This window comes from Aspergillus udagawae, assembly GCF_001078395.1.
Source record: "Aspergillus udagawae IFM 46973 DNA, scaffold_5, whole genome shotgun sequence".
Taxonomy (NCBI): Eukaryota; Fungi; Ascomycota; class Eurotiomycetes; order Eurotiales; family Aspergillaceae; genus Aspergillus; species Aspergillus udagawae.
This window is the reverse complement of record NW_025091268.1, coordinates 2,222,218-2,236,743: the sequence shown is the minus strand read 5'-3', so window position 1 is coordinate 2,236,743 and position 14,526 is coordinate 2,222,218. Positions and strand designations below refer to the sequence as shown.

At 51.2% G+C, this 14,526-nt stretch overlaps 4 protein-coding genes across 4 annotated transcripts; all 4 read left to right on the top strand.

Annotated features, from left to right (window-relative positions):
- Positions 1-942: 942 nt before the first annotated feature.
- On the top strand, positions 943-3,061 carry Aud_007597 (DEAD/DEAH box helicase; the record flags this gene model as incomplete). The annotated part of the gene is made up of 2 exons (XM_043292486.1): positions 943-1,136; positions 1,228-3,061. 2 exons carry the CDS (start codon positions 943-945, stop codon positions 3,059-3,061), a joined length of 2,028 nt encoding a protein of 675 aa, XP_043148421.1.
- Positions 3,062-5,271: 2,210 nt separating this feature from the next.
- Positions 5,272-7,975, top strand: Aud_007596 (putative INO80 chromatin remodeling complex (Ies1); the record flags this gene model as incomplete). Its single annotated transcript, XM_043292485.1, has 5 exons — positions 5,272-5,658; positions 5,880-6,363; positions 6,427-6,480; positions 6,538-6,591; positions 6,657-7,975. 5 exons carry the CDS (start codon positions 5,272-5,274, stop codon positions 7,973-7,975), a joined length of 2,298 nt encoding a protein of 765 aa, XP_043148420.1.
- A 1,373-nt stretch (positions 7,976-9,348) lies between these two features.
- Aud_007595 (INSIG family protein) lies at positions 9,349-10,522 on the top strand (the record flags this gene model as incomplete). The annotated part of the gene is made up of 2 exons (XM_043292484.1): positions 9,349-10,062; positions 10,154-10,522. 2 exons carry the CDS (start codon positions 9,349-9,351, stop codon positions 10,520-10,522), a joined length of 1,083 nt encoding a protein of 360 aa, XP_043148419.1.
- A 1,183-nt stretch (positions 10,523-11,705) lies between these two features.
- Aud_007594 (phosphoribosylaminoimidazolecarboxamide formyltransferase/IMP cyclohydrolase) lies at positions 11,706-13,795 on the top strand (the record flags this gene model as incomplete). Its single annotated transcript, XM_043292483.1, has 4 exons — positions 11,706-11,826; positions 11,901-12,027; positions 12,093-13,578; positions 13,640-13,795. The coding sequence occupies 4 exons, from the start codon at positions 11,706-11,708 to the stop codon at positions 13,793-13,795; spliced, it is 1,890 nt and encodes a 629-aa protein (XP_043148418.1).
- Positions 13,796-14,526: the final 731 nt, after the last annotated feature.

The following is a 14,526-nucleotide window of genomic DNA, read 5'->3' as shown; positions in this document are numbered from 1 at the left end:
TGCGCTTCGTAATCATTGCAAAATTTGCCATCAATGATATTGAAGCACATGAAGGATCTACCTATGTACCTAGTGGTTATTTGAATCAAAGGCATTCATGATGCTCATCATTATAACTGATTTTTGGTCCTATTTAATTCAACAGTTGTAAGATAGGTGTTGTAGGACACTTTAAGACACAAAAAAGGTGAAATTTCACTAGAGAGGGAAAGACTGGGCCCAGCCTGTATGGTTATCTGGATATCCAGTCAGACCCTTTCCTCTCCTTTTTGCCCTTTTTTTTAACTCGACGTTTTTTGAACTTTTTTTTCTTTTTTTTCGCCTCCCGGTGTCAGTATTTCCATTTTCTTAAAAAGTTCTTTTCGCTGATTCTCGTCCTTCCCACAAAACCCTTCCACCTCTTCCACTCTTCGCCCCTCCCATCTATCGGCTACTACTTAATCTAAATTTCCATCTTCCTCCTTCTTTCTTTCCCCAAACCTCTCTCCACATAATACTGTCTTTCTCTTCCTCCCTTTTTCCTTTCTTTTGCAAGATTTGATAGAGGGTTAGATCTGGGAGAACACTGTTTTCAGTTTTTTTTCCTCCTTTCAGGTCTTCTCAGTTTCCAACTTGTGTTACTTCTCTGCTTGAGACCTTTGCTACGTCGCCACTCGACGATAGAGAGACACGATTTTGTTTGACGTTTCTCTCCTCTCTCTCATCTTGTACAGATTCTTGATTTCGAAAAGAATCTCAAGCCTTCCTTACATCAGATAATCTCTGAATAGATTGTCTGTGTCACGTTCTCGAGCTAAAAGAATACTAAGCAAACCTTCGATTGTACGTTCACAACCGCATCCTCAAGAGTCAACAGAAACAGATTATTTCGACGAGTCTCAACATTGAACTGGTGAACCGGCTTGCTCATTTATCTGATACAGTCTCAAAATTACCGCAATCATGGCCGACAGCTTGAAGATGGGAAATCTGACCCTTACCGAATCCCAGCATGCGCCTGCTGGTCCTAACCCTTCCAACGGCCGCGCTGCCTACATCCCTCCCCATCTCCGTCAGCGCACCATGGGCGCCAACGTCGACGGTGCCGTTGCTGCTCCTCCTCCCGGTCCTGCTGCTGGTGCTTGGACTGGCCCAAAGTATGTAATTTTTTTTTTCCATTCTCAAGTCTCAAGTCTTCACAAGTTCCTTGTCAGTGTTCATTTTGGCTGACTGGCATACTTCTTACAGAAGCGGTCCTCGCGGTGGCAACTGGGCTAATGCCAACGCCTCTGATTTCAGCCCTCGTGGTCCCAATGTCCCCAATGGTAACAACAGCTGGACTCCCACGGAAGCCCAACGTCGGCCCTTTGATCCACATGCTTACGGACACCCAGGACACGGAGGCTCCTACGGCGGCTCTCAAGGCGGTTCTGCCAAAGGCTCTGGAGACGGCCAGTGGCGCGATGGCAAGCACATCCCCGGTCCCGCAAACGCCCGCCTGGAGCGTGAGCTTTTCGGTGTTCCCAACGATCCCACCAAGCAGAGCACTGGTATTAACTTCGCCAACTACGACGACATCCCCGTCGAAGCATCTGGTCACGACGTCCCCGAGCCCGTCAATGCCTTCACGAACCCTCCGCTGGATGACCACCTGATTTCCAACATTAAGCTCGCTCACTACCAGACCCCTACTCCCGTCCAGAAGTACTCCATTCCCATCGTGATGAGTGGTCGCGATCTCATGGCCTGCGCTCAGACTGGTTCCGGAAAGACTGGTGGTTTCCTGTTCCCCATTCTCTCCCAGGCTTTCCAGACAGGTCCTTCCGCCGTACCTGCTCAGGCCTCGGGTCAGTTCGGCTACGGCCGTCAACGCAAGGCGTACCCTACTTCCCTGATCCTCGCTCCCACTCGTGAGCTCGTTTCTCAGATCTTTGACGAAGCCCGCAAATTCGCTTACCGCTCTTGGGTTCGCCCCTGTGTCGTCTACGGTGGTGCCGATATTGGCTCTCAGCTCCGTCAGATCGAGCGTGGCTGCGATCTCCTGGTCGCTACCCCCGGTCGTCTGGTTGACCTGATCGAGCGTGGCCGCATCTCTCTGGTTAACATCAAGTACCTGGTTCTCGATGAGGCTGATCGTATGTTGGACATGGGTTTCGAGCCTCAGATTCGCCGCATCGTAGAGGGCGAAGACATGCCTGGCGTCAATGACCGCCAAACTCTGATGTTCTCGGCCACTTTCCCTCGCGATATTCAGATGCTTGCCCGGGACTTCCTGAAGGATTACGTTTTCCTCTCTGTTGGTCGTGTCGGCTCTACCTCTGAGAACATCACTCAGAAGGTTGAGTATGTCGAGGACAACGACAAGCGTTCCGTCCTTCTTGATATCCTTCACACTCATGGCACGAGCGGTCTCACTCTCATCTTCGTGGAGACCAAGCGTATGGCGGATGCTCTGTCCGACTTCCTGCTGAACCAGCGCTTCCCTGCAACTGCTATCCACGGTGACCGCACTCAGCGTGAACGTGAGCGTGCTCTGGAGATGTTCCGCTCCGGACGTTGCCCTATTCTGGTTGCTACTGCTGTCGCTGCTCGTGGTCTTGATATTCCAAATGTCACCCACGTCATTAACTATGATCTCCCCACCGATATTGATGACTACGTTCACCGCATTGGTCGTACCGGTCGTGCGGGTAACACTGGTATCGCCACTGCGTTCTTCAACCGCGGCAACCGCGGTGTTGTCCGGGAGCTGATTGACCTTCTCAAGGAGGCTCATCAAGAAGTTCCTTCCTTCCTAGAGAGCATTGCTCGCGAAGGCAGTGGATATGGTGGACGCGGAGGCCGTGGAGGCCGTGGTCGTGGTGGCAATGCCTCTCGCGATGTGCGTCGTGTGGGTGGTAACGTAGGCGGTGGTGCTCCCTCCTTTGGCGGCAGCTACGGTGCTCCCAGTGGCAGCAGCTATGGCGGCGGCGCTGGCGGCTACGGTGCTCCCCCTGCCTACGGTGGTGGCTACGGTGGTGGTTATGGCGGCGGCAGCTACGGAAACCCCTCGGGGCCAACTGGACCCTCTTCCTGGTGGTAAATTGCCTAGGAGGTTGTGGTCCCTGGCGAGGCCGTTGGGTCTGAATGGCTCGTCTTCTCTCATGCCTTTCATCTGATGGTTACGATCGGAAACGAGTCCTGAAGCACCTCTCTTCGTCCTTCCTTTTCTCACCTTTCTATCGGGACTGGCTTTGTCACGACCGCCACGACTTCCTCTTTTACAATTTCCTGTGTTATCTGATTCCTCCATTTGGGTCTGTGGGTGTTTTTCTTTTTTTTTTTTATCTGCTGAGCATTTCGCGATTGCTATTTCCGTTCGCCTTTTCCGCCTTAGACATGGGACGTTCGATGCGGTCCGATATCTCCATCTCGCTGCGCGGAACCATACAGTCGGTATGGATAGAAGCGCCTTGATCGGCATTGCATGATTATCATAGATCGCGTTGAATTTCCTGCTACGACCGTCTTTTTCAGATACCCTTACCTGTTTTTCAAGCGTCCATGTGGAGGCACGCTTGAACGATGCACGCCGAGCGGGAGTGCCGGCTTTTCGTCTTCAGAAAAGTACTTTTTATGGTTTTCATATGCTCGGTGCTATTGCAGCTGCATCGACTGTGTCTTGCAACATAGATCTCTACGGTTTCGGTATCTTAAGGCGGGCCTGTTTTGTGTCTTTCGTCTTTTCCCTCGAATTCTTACTCGCACCTGCATGCGTTATTCCTGTTTTTGTGGAATTCGACGCTTTCTTCTCCGAGCTGTGTCATTACTTTCCATCGACTCTGAACGGTTATTCCGGGTCTGCGCATCTACACCGCATGAAAGAGGCGAGTGCACGCGGCAATCGTGTTCGCGGGCCTTTTTTCCTTGTGTGTGCTTCCCTTTTTCTTTTACCGCGGTGCATAAATTACTCGATGCGAGTGATATAGATGGGATTATTTGCATTGTGTATGGCGTTGACTTGAGCTGCTGTGTCCACAAAATATTCTCTGCAGTGGGGTCCGTGGAGGCTTGACATTTGAATGGGAGTCTTTTTGTGTTTCATTACTCGGATCCTCGGAGGGGGTAAAGCTGTGGTTTCTGGCGCATTGATGTTCATGCTGGTTCGGAGGCATCATCGTTTACAGTCAGAAGCAGCTTGGGGCTTTAGGCCTTCTAACGGCACGGCGTAGCTCACGGAGACCCTTTGTCTCGAGAGAAGAGAGCTACCTTTATTATCAATTAAAAAGTTCTATTTTGTCTGTGTCATTGTAGCTTCTACGCGACGATCGCATATTTGTGTTAATGTTTCAGTAATTTTACTCGATTGGACTTGATGGTGATGAGCAGTGACAAGTCCTTTCTACTGCGTGGATGGAATGTGGGCGTTATTCCCTCTTTAGGTATACCTAGTGGTTTGCAAGGACTGACCTCAGTGCACGGAATAATAACATCATTGACTGTAAACTCCCAGCCTCCTCTTCCTCCCTCAACACCAGAATTAGCATATATGTGTCTAAAATGTTGTGTTTCTGTAACAAAAGGGGTCAAACTTCACATATCCGGAGTAGGTATGTCTCAGGACCGTATTCACTCAGTCCTTACATAATCCGGGGGCCTCATATCTATACTGAGGAGCATGTTCGCATTGATTCTAGAGGAATAGCGAAATCCGCAGTGAGTAATTTTAATCAGATATTCTAATTATTGAATTGAATAACATCAATTACTACGATCAGGGCGTTATATCAAATACATCTCATTGTGAGGTAATAATAGGGGAAGACGGAATGATTAAAGAACAATACCAACCTAGTAGAACTATGACTCTGTATACCAAAGCTGCGGCAAGGCAAAACGATCCCGGAAGGAAGCCAGAAAGACCAAAATATCGGCACCAGAACACCCACAACGCTCCTTTTGCGTTTGCTCGAACCACTTTCTTTTCTCTTCATCCAACACCAGAATCCATCTTCGATTATATTTATTATCGTCGCATCCCGCCCTCATCTTCATTTTTTCATCTCCAGCCCTCTGGAGTTTCTCTCATTCTTCATTGGTTCTAGCTATAAACTTGTGGCATCATTTCCTCCCCTTAAAATAGCTACACGCTTCGCGGTCCTCGATAACCGAAGTCTGACAGCGTGTGAGGCCCCCCCCTGGGGCACGAATCAACAAATCCACCACTTCTGACCGTTCGCGACAGTGGATAATTTCTCCATTGATAATAACCTACCTCTCGAGAAATTGCTGCATTGACGGGTCCCTTCGAAGATGGCCGACGTCGAAAGCAACGTCGCAGACGAGTCGTTTGCGCAGTCCGAAACCCAGGACGAGCAGCCCTCGCACAGTACGGTCAGCGCGACGGTCGGCATCAGGCGTCAGGCGAATGGCACCATTGGCTCCGTCTACTCGGGAAACAAAATCAGGCATCTGAAAAAGGAAGATGGCATGCCGCTCTGGCGCAAGGACATCCAGTACCAATTTCTCAAACTTGTCTTCGAGGACAAGACCCCGGTCTTCACTCGATGGTCCGATGGCAAGAAGAACTTGGATTTTGCGGATATTTACATCGATGCGATGGCGAGGAGCAGTAAGACGAGCAAGATTCTCAAGGACAAACTGCAGAGCGATAAGCAAGCCGCCATCAACATGGCGATGGTTTGTCTGCTTGTTAACTTTGGGAGGATGAATACCACTTTGAACTGTACGGTTTTGCCCTTCTCTTTGTCGCTTCACTCAGCCCGCTTCGCGGTCTCATTCCTCCCTAAACCCTCCCGTAACTTGTGCAGTTGCATCTCGAGACTGACTTGAAGACAAATCTAGTTTTCCCAGAAATGCGCGCTCAACTACGTACTTATCACTCCATTCCTTCCTTGCAGGCACACCAGGACCCCAACGCATACAAGCAGCTTCAGGATGCTCCTCGTCTCAAATCCATCCTCAAGGGTGCATCGGAGGATGTTGACCAGCCGAATACGCTCGAGAAGATCAAACGCCATCCCATCCCTCGGACTAATCCGGTGCACCTCATCTTTGTCCTCGCACAATACGCACCCAAGGTGTCCGAGTTGCACTTCTTCCCTCCCCGTGATTTCTTCGACTTGGTCATGAGATCCACGCTCAGCAGTAAGAGCCGTGCGAGGGCTTTCTTATGGCTTATGTGGTGGTATTTAGAGAGTGATTACTCGCGCGAAGCCGCCCTCAACAACCCATTCGGCCCGGGCCAGGATGGTGAAGGAGCCGAGGGCTTGCCAATCAAGGTGCCTAGCTTCGAGAGCCTCACGGAAGAGCAGGCAAACGAGGAAAACGTGGATACGCCCTCGGAAATCGAATACGGTGAAACAAAACGCTTGGAGCGTAAACGTAAGCTTATATGCAATGTCAACTCATTTCCGGCCTTACGTGCATGTGCTGATGTTGTCATAGGCATTCTGGAAGAGGACGAGCCATTGCCCAGGCCGCCAAAGCGTCCACGAAAGGGTAATTCCGACCATCTCCCTTCGCGACCTTGAAGTCTTAGGCTAACCGCTTTTCTAGCTCCGTTTGACCCCTCAAACAGCGACAAGGTGGTCGCGGGAGAAGGTCCTCCGTGTGAGTTCTTATTTCAATGATCCTACATGTGTAATCATGCGTTGACCAAGATTGTCTATGAATAGACGAAGATTATAATGGAACCAGTTCTATGCGGCCACCTTCCAAGCGTCCAGCGGATCAAGATGAAGGCTATCTGACGCCTACTCAATCATCGCGTTCTGAGTCCAAACGACCGAAGCGGGAGTCGTCTCTCAACCGCTCGGTTGGTCAGCAGCGACTGATTTTGAAGACTAAGATGGAGCAGACCCCCGACGCGTCCTCGCCGGCCCCTCCAGGATCAGGTCATCCGATTCTGAATAGATTCGTGACCGAATCCACTATTGGTCAGCCTTCCTCAGCTCGCCGCCCACGACCACTTACCCAGCACCAATTGGCTGTCGAACAGAATCGGCGCCAGCGTATCGATTACCTCCTGGCCAAGCGTAAAAACGAGGCTTACCGGATTTTACGAGCGAAGAGAGAAAGCGAAGTCCCGTTCGCACGCTACGGTCGCTTGTTGCAATCTCTTCCGGAAGGTTACGACACTGAGGACGAGGAGGCCTCATGGGGCAAAGGTGGCTTGATCCCTCACCACGAGGAAGAAGAAGACTTTGGAGAGTCTGCTGGCTACTTTTTATCTGTGGTTCGTAAGGCCGCCAGAAGGCTTGACCGCTGGGATTATGAAAACGCGAATGGTCCGAAGAGAGACCGCAAGAAAGAGAGAGAGGAGCGCCAGAAAGCCAGGCAGAACGGCTATGCCATGGATGCCCTTGACCTGAGTGGGCGAACCTCGATGTCCGCTCGTAGCAGAGCCCGCGCTGCGCGCAATGCCAGGCGAAAGCTCGCCGAAGCAGAGGCCGGCGCTGCTGGTGCTGCGGCCGGCGGCGAGGCCTCCAAGGGGCAAACTGCTTCATCCTCCCGCTCCAAGAGCAGCCGAAGTCGCCCTAGCCGCGCTGCTGGCGGGGCGTCTTCAGGTGTGGCAGGCAAGGATGATCTCGATGTTCCTTCGCAAGACCAGGAGCTCTCACCGTTGCCTCCTTCCATTCGTCTAGCCGATGAGGACGCCGATCTCGACGGCGAAGGTCTCGACGACCTGGATCGCGAACTGCTAGGTGAAGGAAGCGGGGATGAAGATGACGCTGCGGATCGCGACGATCGATCTTCGCGCCCAGCAGAGCCTGGTTACGAGGATAGTTTCATGGGTGGTGATGCGGATGACGACGCCGAAGCGTTATCATCTGACGACGAAGTTGACGATGAGGAGGATCTCGACGACGGAGATGGTGGAGTCGATGTGGACGAAAACTCCTCGACTTTCGAAGGCGGAAATGGATACGCTGCCAGCGAGACCTCTTCTGTTGCTGGTGATACTACCGCTGTCCTAGACGATGGCAAAGTCTAGTAGACGCACCGCTTTCATGATTTGGTTCCGTCTTGGAATGCTCTTTCTTACAAGTCACACTAGACGTTTCATATTCTAGCACTCTGTTTCTTACTTTGTCTTCCTCATTGCCCTCTTCCAAAATTCTTAATGTGCCCTTGCCCATGTGACCGTGTCGATCTTGTTACCATAGCAGACTGCGGTAGCCACATGATTATGAGTGTTCAGAACAAACATTTACTCACGACTCAGTTCCGCTACATATGCTACATGTGCTACATTGTCTTCTACTGTCATCAATGTCAAGTTCATGATGAAGAGATGTCGAACAACCGCAACCGATAAGTCCGATAAATCCAGCGTCGGAGGTAAATGGATATTAGAGAGACGTTCCAGAACCGGTCGAATGTCGTTATTGGGCAGTCCAAGGGCTGTGGTGCAAATCAAGTGGAGAGGTGGCTGCTGCTGCAGTGCAGCCTTGGAGCTGTAGAGTCGAACCATGTATCGTTATCTATACCAGTTACTACAGTATGTACCTCTGCACGGAGTCCCGGACACATATGAAATAAAGACTTTGTGGAGGGGAACCCTGAATGGTTGGGAAATGACCATACGATCATGTCTCGATTGACTCAACAATGGTCATTATTGACATGTGAACGCTACCGCCGCCTCCGTCGTCGTCCCCCTGTCCAACCTCAATTAAAATGATCTCCTCACAAGATAAACATCCACACTCACTATTGCATCTGTCTTTGTGATTATCCTTGTATCGGGTTACACTTGTAAACGTGTCATATTTGCTTTTTATAGAATTGCAACCGAAACTGTATTATACTCGTCCTCCATCCGTCGTTTGTGCGCCCCAGAAATCCGTCGATCATAGGGGATCTTGCCGCCGACTTCCACCTGCAAGTGTGCTCCACTCCAGCTCTTGAACGAGTCGGCTTCTGTCGCCTTCCCTCATCTCATCTCCTCAGAGTTTCAAACCTCCGCTAGGTTGACGACTGCGCTGTCATTGCTACAGAAGTACTCCGGACAGCTAGAGCAGCTTCCAGTGTTGTCGCTGCACACCTGACAGGTCCTTGACCTCTTTCTCCTCCTTTTTTCCAGGGTGTCTCCCCACCCAGTACCTTGCCACCATCAGGCTGGCTATTTTCTCTACTACAGAGATCACATTTACTTACAGGGGCCATTCGATCATTCATCATCCTAGCCTTGGTTTATTTTCGACGATATAAACCCGGAGGATCCTCGGTTGTAACCTTCACTTCACCTTCCGATACCGTATCGAACTCATATTTGTATTTGGGGGACCGCAACTACCAGATCGTTTGCTTCTGTCCCCGCTGCGAAACATACCATATCCTTCCTTATTCAGCAGATCACCCATTATGTCTGATAAACCCACCATCCTTCATCCTCGTCCGCGGCGAGTGTTCGACCTTACGCCTGCTTCGAACGAATCGTCCGAATCTCCTACTCCTGCCGAACCCGCCAATTCTGATCTGCTCAACCCCAAGGAAGCCGGTTCGACCAGCGTAAGCCGCAATGCTTCCATCATGAACCTGACGTCGTCTACGCTTTATGGCATTTATTCTCCGACCGCATTCGAAGGCGCCCGAGACGAGTCGAGCCCCTGGGGCACGGAGGTACAAACACCTATCTCGGAGAATCCACCAAGCATTAAAACGTCTCCTGAGACGCCAAGTCGCCGTTCACTGCAGAGAACTCGATCGCGCCTCAGTCATGGGCTATTGCGTGGAGTGATTCTGCCTCAGGTGTTCCGAAGTGTGCTTCTCTTTGGGTTCGGTGTGGCCTACGGAGTTATCACAGTCCATTTACATGAGAATCACTGGATCACGCCAGTGAAGTTGGAGAATATTCGCGCCTACGACTCTTGGCAATACCTGGGTTTGTGGGGTCTGGCTGGAGTGGCTCTGGGAAATGTGCTTCCCTGGCTGGATTCCTTTGCTGGGGAGTGGGATACGGATCGTTCCCGGGTCGTCAAAGGGCAGGGGAGCCATCGTCCCAGCGAAGATCGTACTCCAGCTTGGGTTACAGTGGCTCGGAGCGTTGGGGCCTTTGTTGGAATTGCGTTTGCTCTGGTAAGGAAGTTATCTCAATTCTTTTGCTTTTCTGATCACTCGCATCTATCTACCTAAAGGCTTGTAACGCTGACTCGGCTCTGCTGCACAGAGGAGACTTCCCTGGGAATCAACAACTCAGGCGTCTGCCACTCTTGCTCTTGTCAACCCTGTGCTGTGGTATCTCATTGACCGCACAAAGGCAGGTTTCATCTTGTCGACCGTGGTGGGACTAGCCGGGACAGGTGTGGTGCTGGGGCTCAAGCCAGAGTTGGTCCCAACTCCCGCAGATACTCCTGCGACTGCCATTCCTCTGCTGAATGGCACTGTCCTGGAATACGGACTGGTGACGGGCCTCACTCAGGAGGCTGTTGCGATCCGGATATGGCTCTCAAGTGTTCTTTTCTGCGCCTGCGTCTGCTTTGGCAACGTCGGCCGGCAACTTGCCATCGGAGGTACAGGCAGAGATAGGCTCAATTAGTGGAGTCCCTGTTAACGTCCTTCGATTTTTCCTCATTTCTTGTTCATTTTTAGGTCGCTTAGTTTTGGGTTGATCGGCTCCAGGTAGCTTCGTTTCACAGGTTACCCTCGATAGATAGGTCTCTCGGCATAGAATAGCTTCATGATAGGATAATGAAAATGATCCTGATCACCAAGCCCTTTTAGGTTTGGAGGTCAAGCTTTTGGGTATGATCTTACGATGTCAATGGCGACATTTCCAACTACTCTAGGTGCCGAGTCATCGGCCACTTCGACCACACATAGATGGTCACCATACACCATACACATCTTCATTATTCTACAAAGGCTGTAGAGCCAATCATTGCAGTCCCTTCCACCGAGCTCGCCATTAGACGAGATCAAGTCAGACACTGCACCCAAGATCGACACTTTGCGGTTTCCCACAATCCCTCTCCATTCAATATGACGATTTCCGTACTTCATAGGCCTATCTCTTCTGTGGAAGAGGATAATCCTCGTAGGAACGCTTTTGAGAGAATGTTGTTATTTGCGTTGTTCATGAAGAGAGAAAAAGAAGAAAAGAAAAAGGAAAGAAGTTTTCATGCCGCGCGAGTTTTGTGGTCGGGATGGGGACGGATGGTCTGTGCTGTGTCATGTGAGTTGGCTGGCCGGATGCGCAGTGTATAGTTACGTAAGCATGTATTGCATAGCATATGTGGAGATCAAGCAACAGCTCTGGTCCAAGAGATCATTTTTGAAATTACATTACATCATGAAGCTGAATTACCAGATGGTGAAGGGGAGTGGGGCTGTTATTCTGGAAATCACCTGTAATCATACAAACAGTCCGAGAGCGGCCATGATCCTCGGAGAGGAAAGAGGCATGATTGACCCCGCGGTGGGATGAGCAGGGATAGAAAAGCTGTAAGGTAGATAACTGTTGCAGATACTTCTTGTTGCTGTGACTGACAGATACTGTGAAATTTATCTTCATTCTATCCAGACTGTCATATTCTCAGGTAAGAGTACCCAATAAAAGACTTATCGCCCTCACGACCCAATTCAATTGACTTCAGGCGGGGCTCCTGACATGACTGTCATCTGAACTTTTTTCCATACTCCAACCACCCGTCTTAAATTTTCGTCGGTGCTCGATTCTGACTCTGTTGTGTCCCAGTGTCCATCACTGTCAGTGTCTCGCAATGTCTCAACAAAAGTCAGGTATGTCCATTATTGATATCTTCTCAACCTCTTCTTCCCCTCACTCGGAGCTTGGGTCTGTTGCTCGCCAAGTCGTACTGGCCGGTTGCTTCCCCACTCTGAGTTTTCGTTACTTGCCTGGAATTGAAACGAACATTGGACTGACTCAAGCTTGTACACTTCTTTTTTATAAACAGCTATCCTCTCCGTCTACGACAAGACTGGCCTGCTGGACCTGGCCAAGGGTCTGGTCAAGCACAATGTCCGTCTGCTCGCGTCTGGTGGTACCGCCAGAATGATCCGTGAAGCTGGGTTCCCGGTTGAGTGAGTCACTATCTCCCGCCATTTACGCGGAGTGATAGCCATTGACATGGCGTTTCGATTGTTAGGGATGTCTCTGCTATTACCCACGCTCCTGAGATGCTCGGTGGCCGTGTCAAGACCCTTCACCCCGCTGTCCACGGTGGCATCCTTGCTCGCGACATCGAGTCCGACGAGAAGGATCTGGCCGACCAGAAGATTTCCAAGGTTGATTTCGTCGTCTGCAACCTCTACCCCTTCAAGGAGACCGTAAACAAGGTCAATGTCACCATCGCCGAAGCCGTTGAGGAGATTGATATCGGCGGTGTAACCCTTCTGCGCGCTGCTGCCAAGAACCACGCTCGTGTCACCATCCTCTCTGACCCCCAGAACTACCCCGAGTTCCTGAAGGAGCTGGAGGCTGGAGAGATCTCCGAGGCCAGCCGGAAGCTGTACGCTCTCAAGGCCTTTGAGCACACTGCGGACTACGACACTGCCATCTCGGGCTTCTTCCGCAAGCAGTATGCTGGTAACGGCGAGCAGCACTTGTCTCTGCGCTACGGAGCCAACCCTCACCAGAAGCCTGCCTCTGCTTACATGCTCAATGGCAAGCTGCCCTTCAAGGCTCTTAATGGATCCCCGGGCTACATCAACCTGCTCGATGCCCTCAACGCCTGGGCTCTGGTCAAGGAGCTCAAGCATGCTCTTGGCTACCCCGCTGCAGCCAGCTTCAAGCACGTCTCTCCTGCCGGTGCTGCCGTCGGTGTCCCCCTGAGCGACAAGGAGCGCAAGGTCTACATGGTTGATGACATTGCCGGTATCGAGACTTCTGGACTGGCCCAGGCTTATGCTCGCGCCCGTGGAGCGGACCGCATGTCCAGTTTCGGAGATCTACTTGCTCTCAGCGACGTCTGTGATGTTCCCACTGCCAAGATTATCTCTCGCGAGGTCTCGGACGGTGTTATCGCCGCTGGCTACACCCCTGAGGCGCTAGAGATCCTCTCCAAGAAGAAGGGTGGCAAGTACCTTGTCCTGCAGATGGACGAGAACTACGTCCCCGCTTCCGAGGAGACTCGCACTGTGTATGGTGTTCAGCTCAGCCAACAGCGCAACGACGTCGTCATCTCACCCCAGAAGACTTTCAACACCATTATCACTCCTAAGGACATGAAGGCCCTTCCCGACTCTGCTCTGCGGGATCTCACTGTGGCCACCATCGCTCTGAAGTACACTCAGTCCAACTCGGTCTGCTACGCCCTGAACGGCCAGGTCATTGGTTTGGGTGCTGGTCAGCAGAGCCGTATCCACTGCACTCGTCTGGCCGGTGACAAGGCCGACAACTGGTGGATGCGCTTCCACGAGCGTGTGCTGAACATCAAGTGGAAGGCCGGCACCAAGCGTGCTGACAAGAGCAATGCCATCGACCTTCTCTGCTCCGGACAGACCCCCCGTAACGATGTCGAGAAGGCCGAGTACGAGCGCGTCTTCGAGGAAGTTCCTGCTCCTTTCACCCAGGAGGAGCGTGACAGCTGGCTGTCGAAGATGGGAGAGGTTGCCGTCTCGTCCGACGCTTTCGTAAGTGCTGGACCGCTCTATCGTGTGTTTGTATAGTTTGTGCTGATGCAGAGTCAAACAGTTCCCCTTCATCGACAACGTGTTCCGTGCTGCCCGTTCGGGTGTCAAGTACATCGCTGCCCCCAGCGGTAGCCAGAATGATGGCCCTGTATTCGAGACGGCCGAGAAGCTGGGTATCGTCTTCGTCGAACAGGGCACTCGTCTGTTCCACCACTAAGTGTCCACTAAGTGTGGAGAGTTTACGGTTGTCTCGGTAGGCGATGATACTTCAGCGATATTTGCGTAGTCTTGTGATGACCCTATAAGTATTACCATCGACAGGCCTCCAAGAGAGTCATGCCAAAAGTGCTTGATGTCTTTGATGTGATTATGGGATGTGTTGGCGTTGCGGATAGCGCCCTTAACGAACAGAACTTGTATAGATTCAACTCAGTACCACTTTATTCATGTCTATACTCTCTGAGATGCTGTAGCTGTGTAATAAACGAATCGTAGGAGCATTGTCTGCATCATGATTCAGTTGAGGAAGAATAAATGGGTAAAAGTGCTCACATGCGGATTTGAACTGGGAACAGCTCGATTTATCAGTCGCGCACTCTATTTGATGACGCATGCGATGTGAGACATCCGACAAAGGTAGGGTTATCGCTCGGCTAGGTGCTTAATCCGCAATATGTAAGGCAGTACGTACCTGGATACGGAGTATCTAGCACAGGACGTTGCAAGAAAGGTGCTAATAATTGGCGGTTGGTAGAATACGGTCGATGCGCATCGCTACCTAGCTGTATCCGGACCTTCTCGATATAAAACTTTCGAGTTTCCAGTATGACTTATGGCGTTTCGTGAGACTACATACGCGGGTTCTCTGGCCGTGATGCTTTCACTGAACGGACTCAAGGGAAAGGTCGTGGGTCAATGACTGTCGAGGCTATTTGAGTCGTATTTATA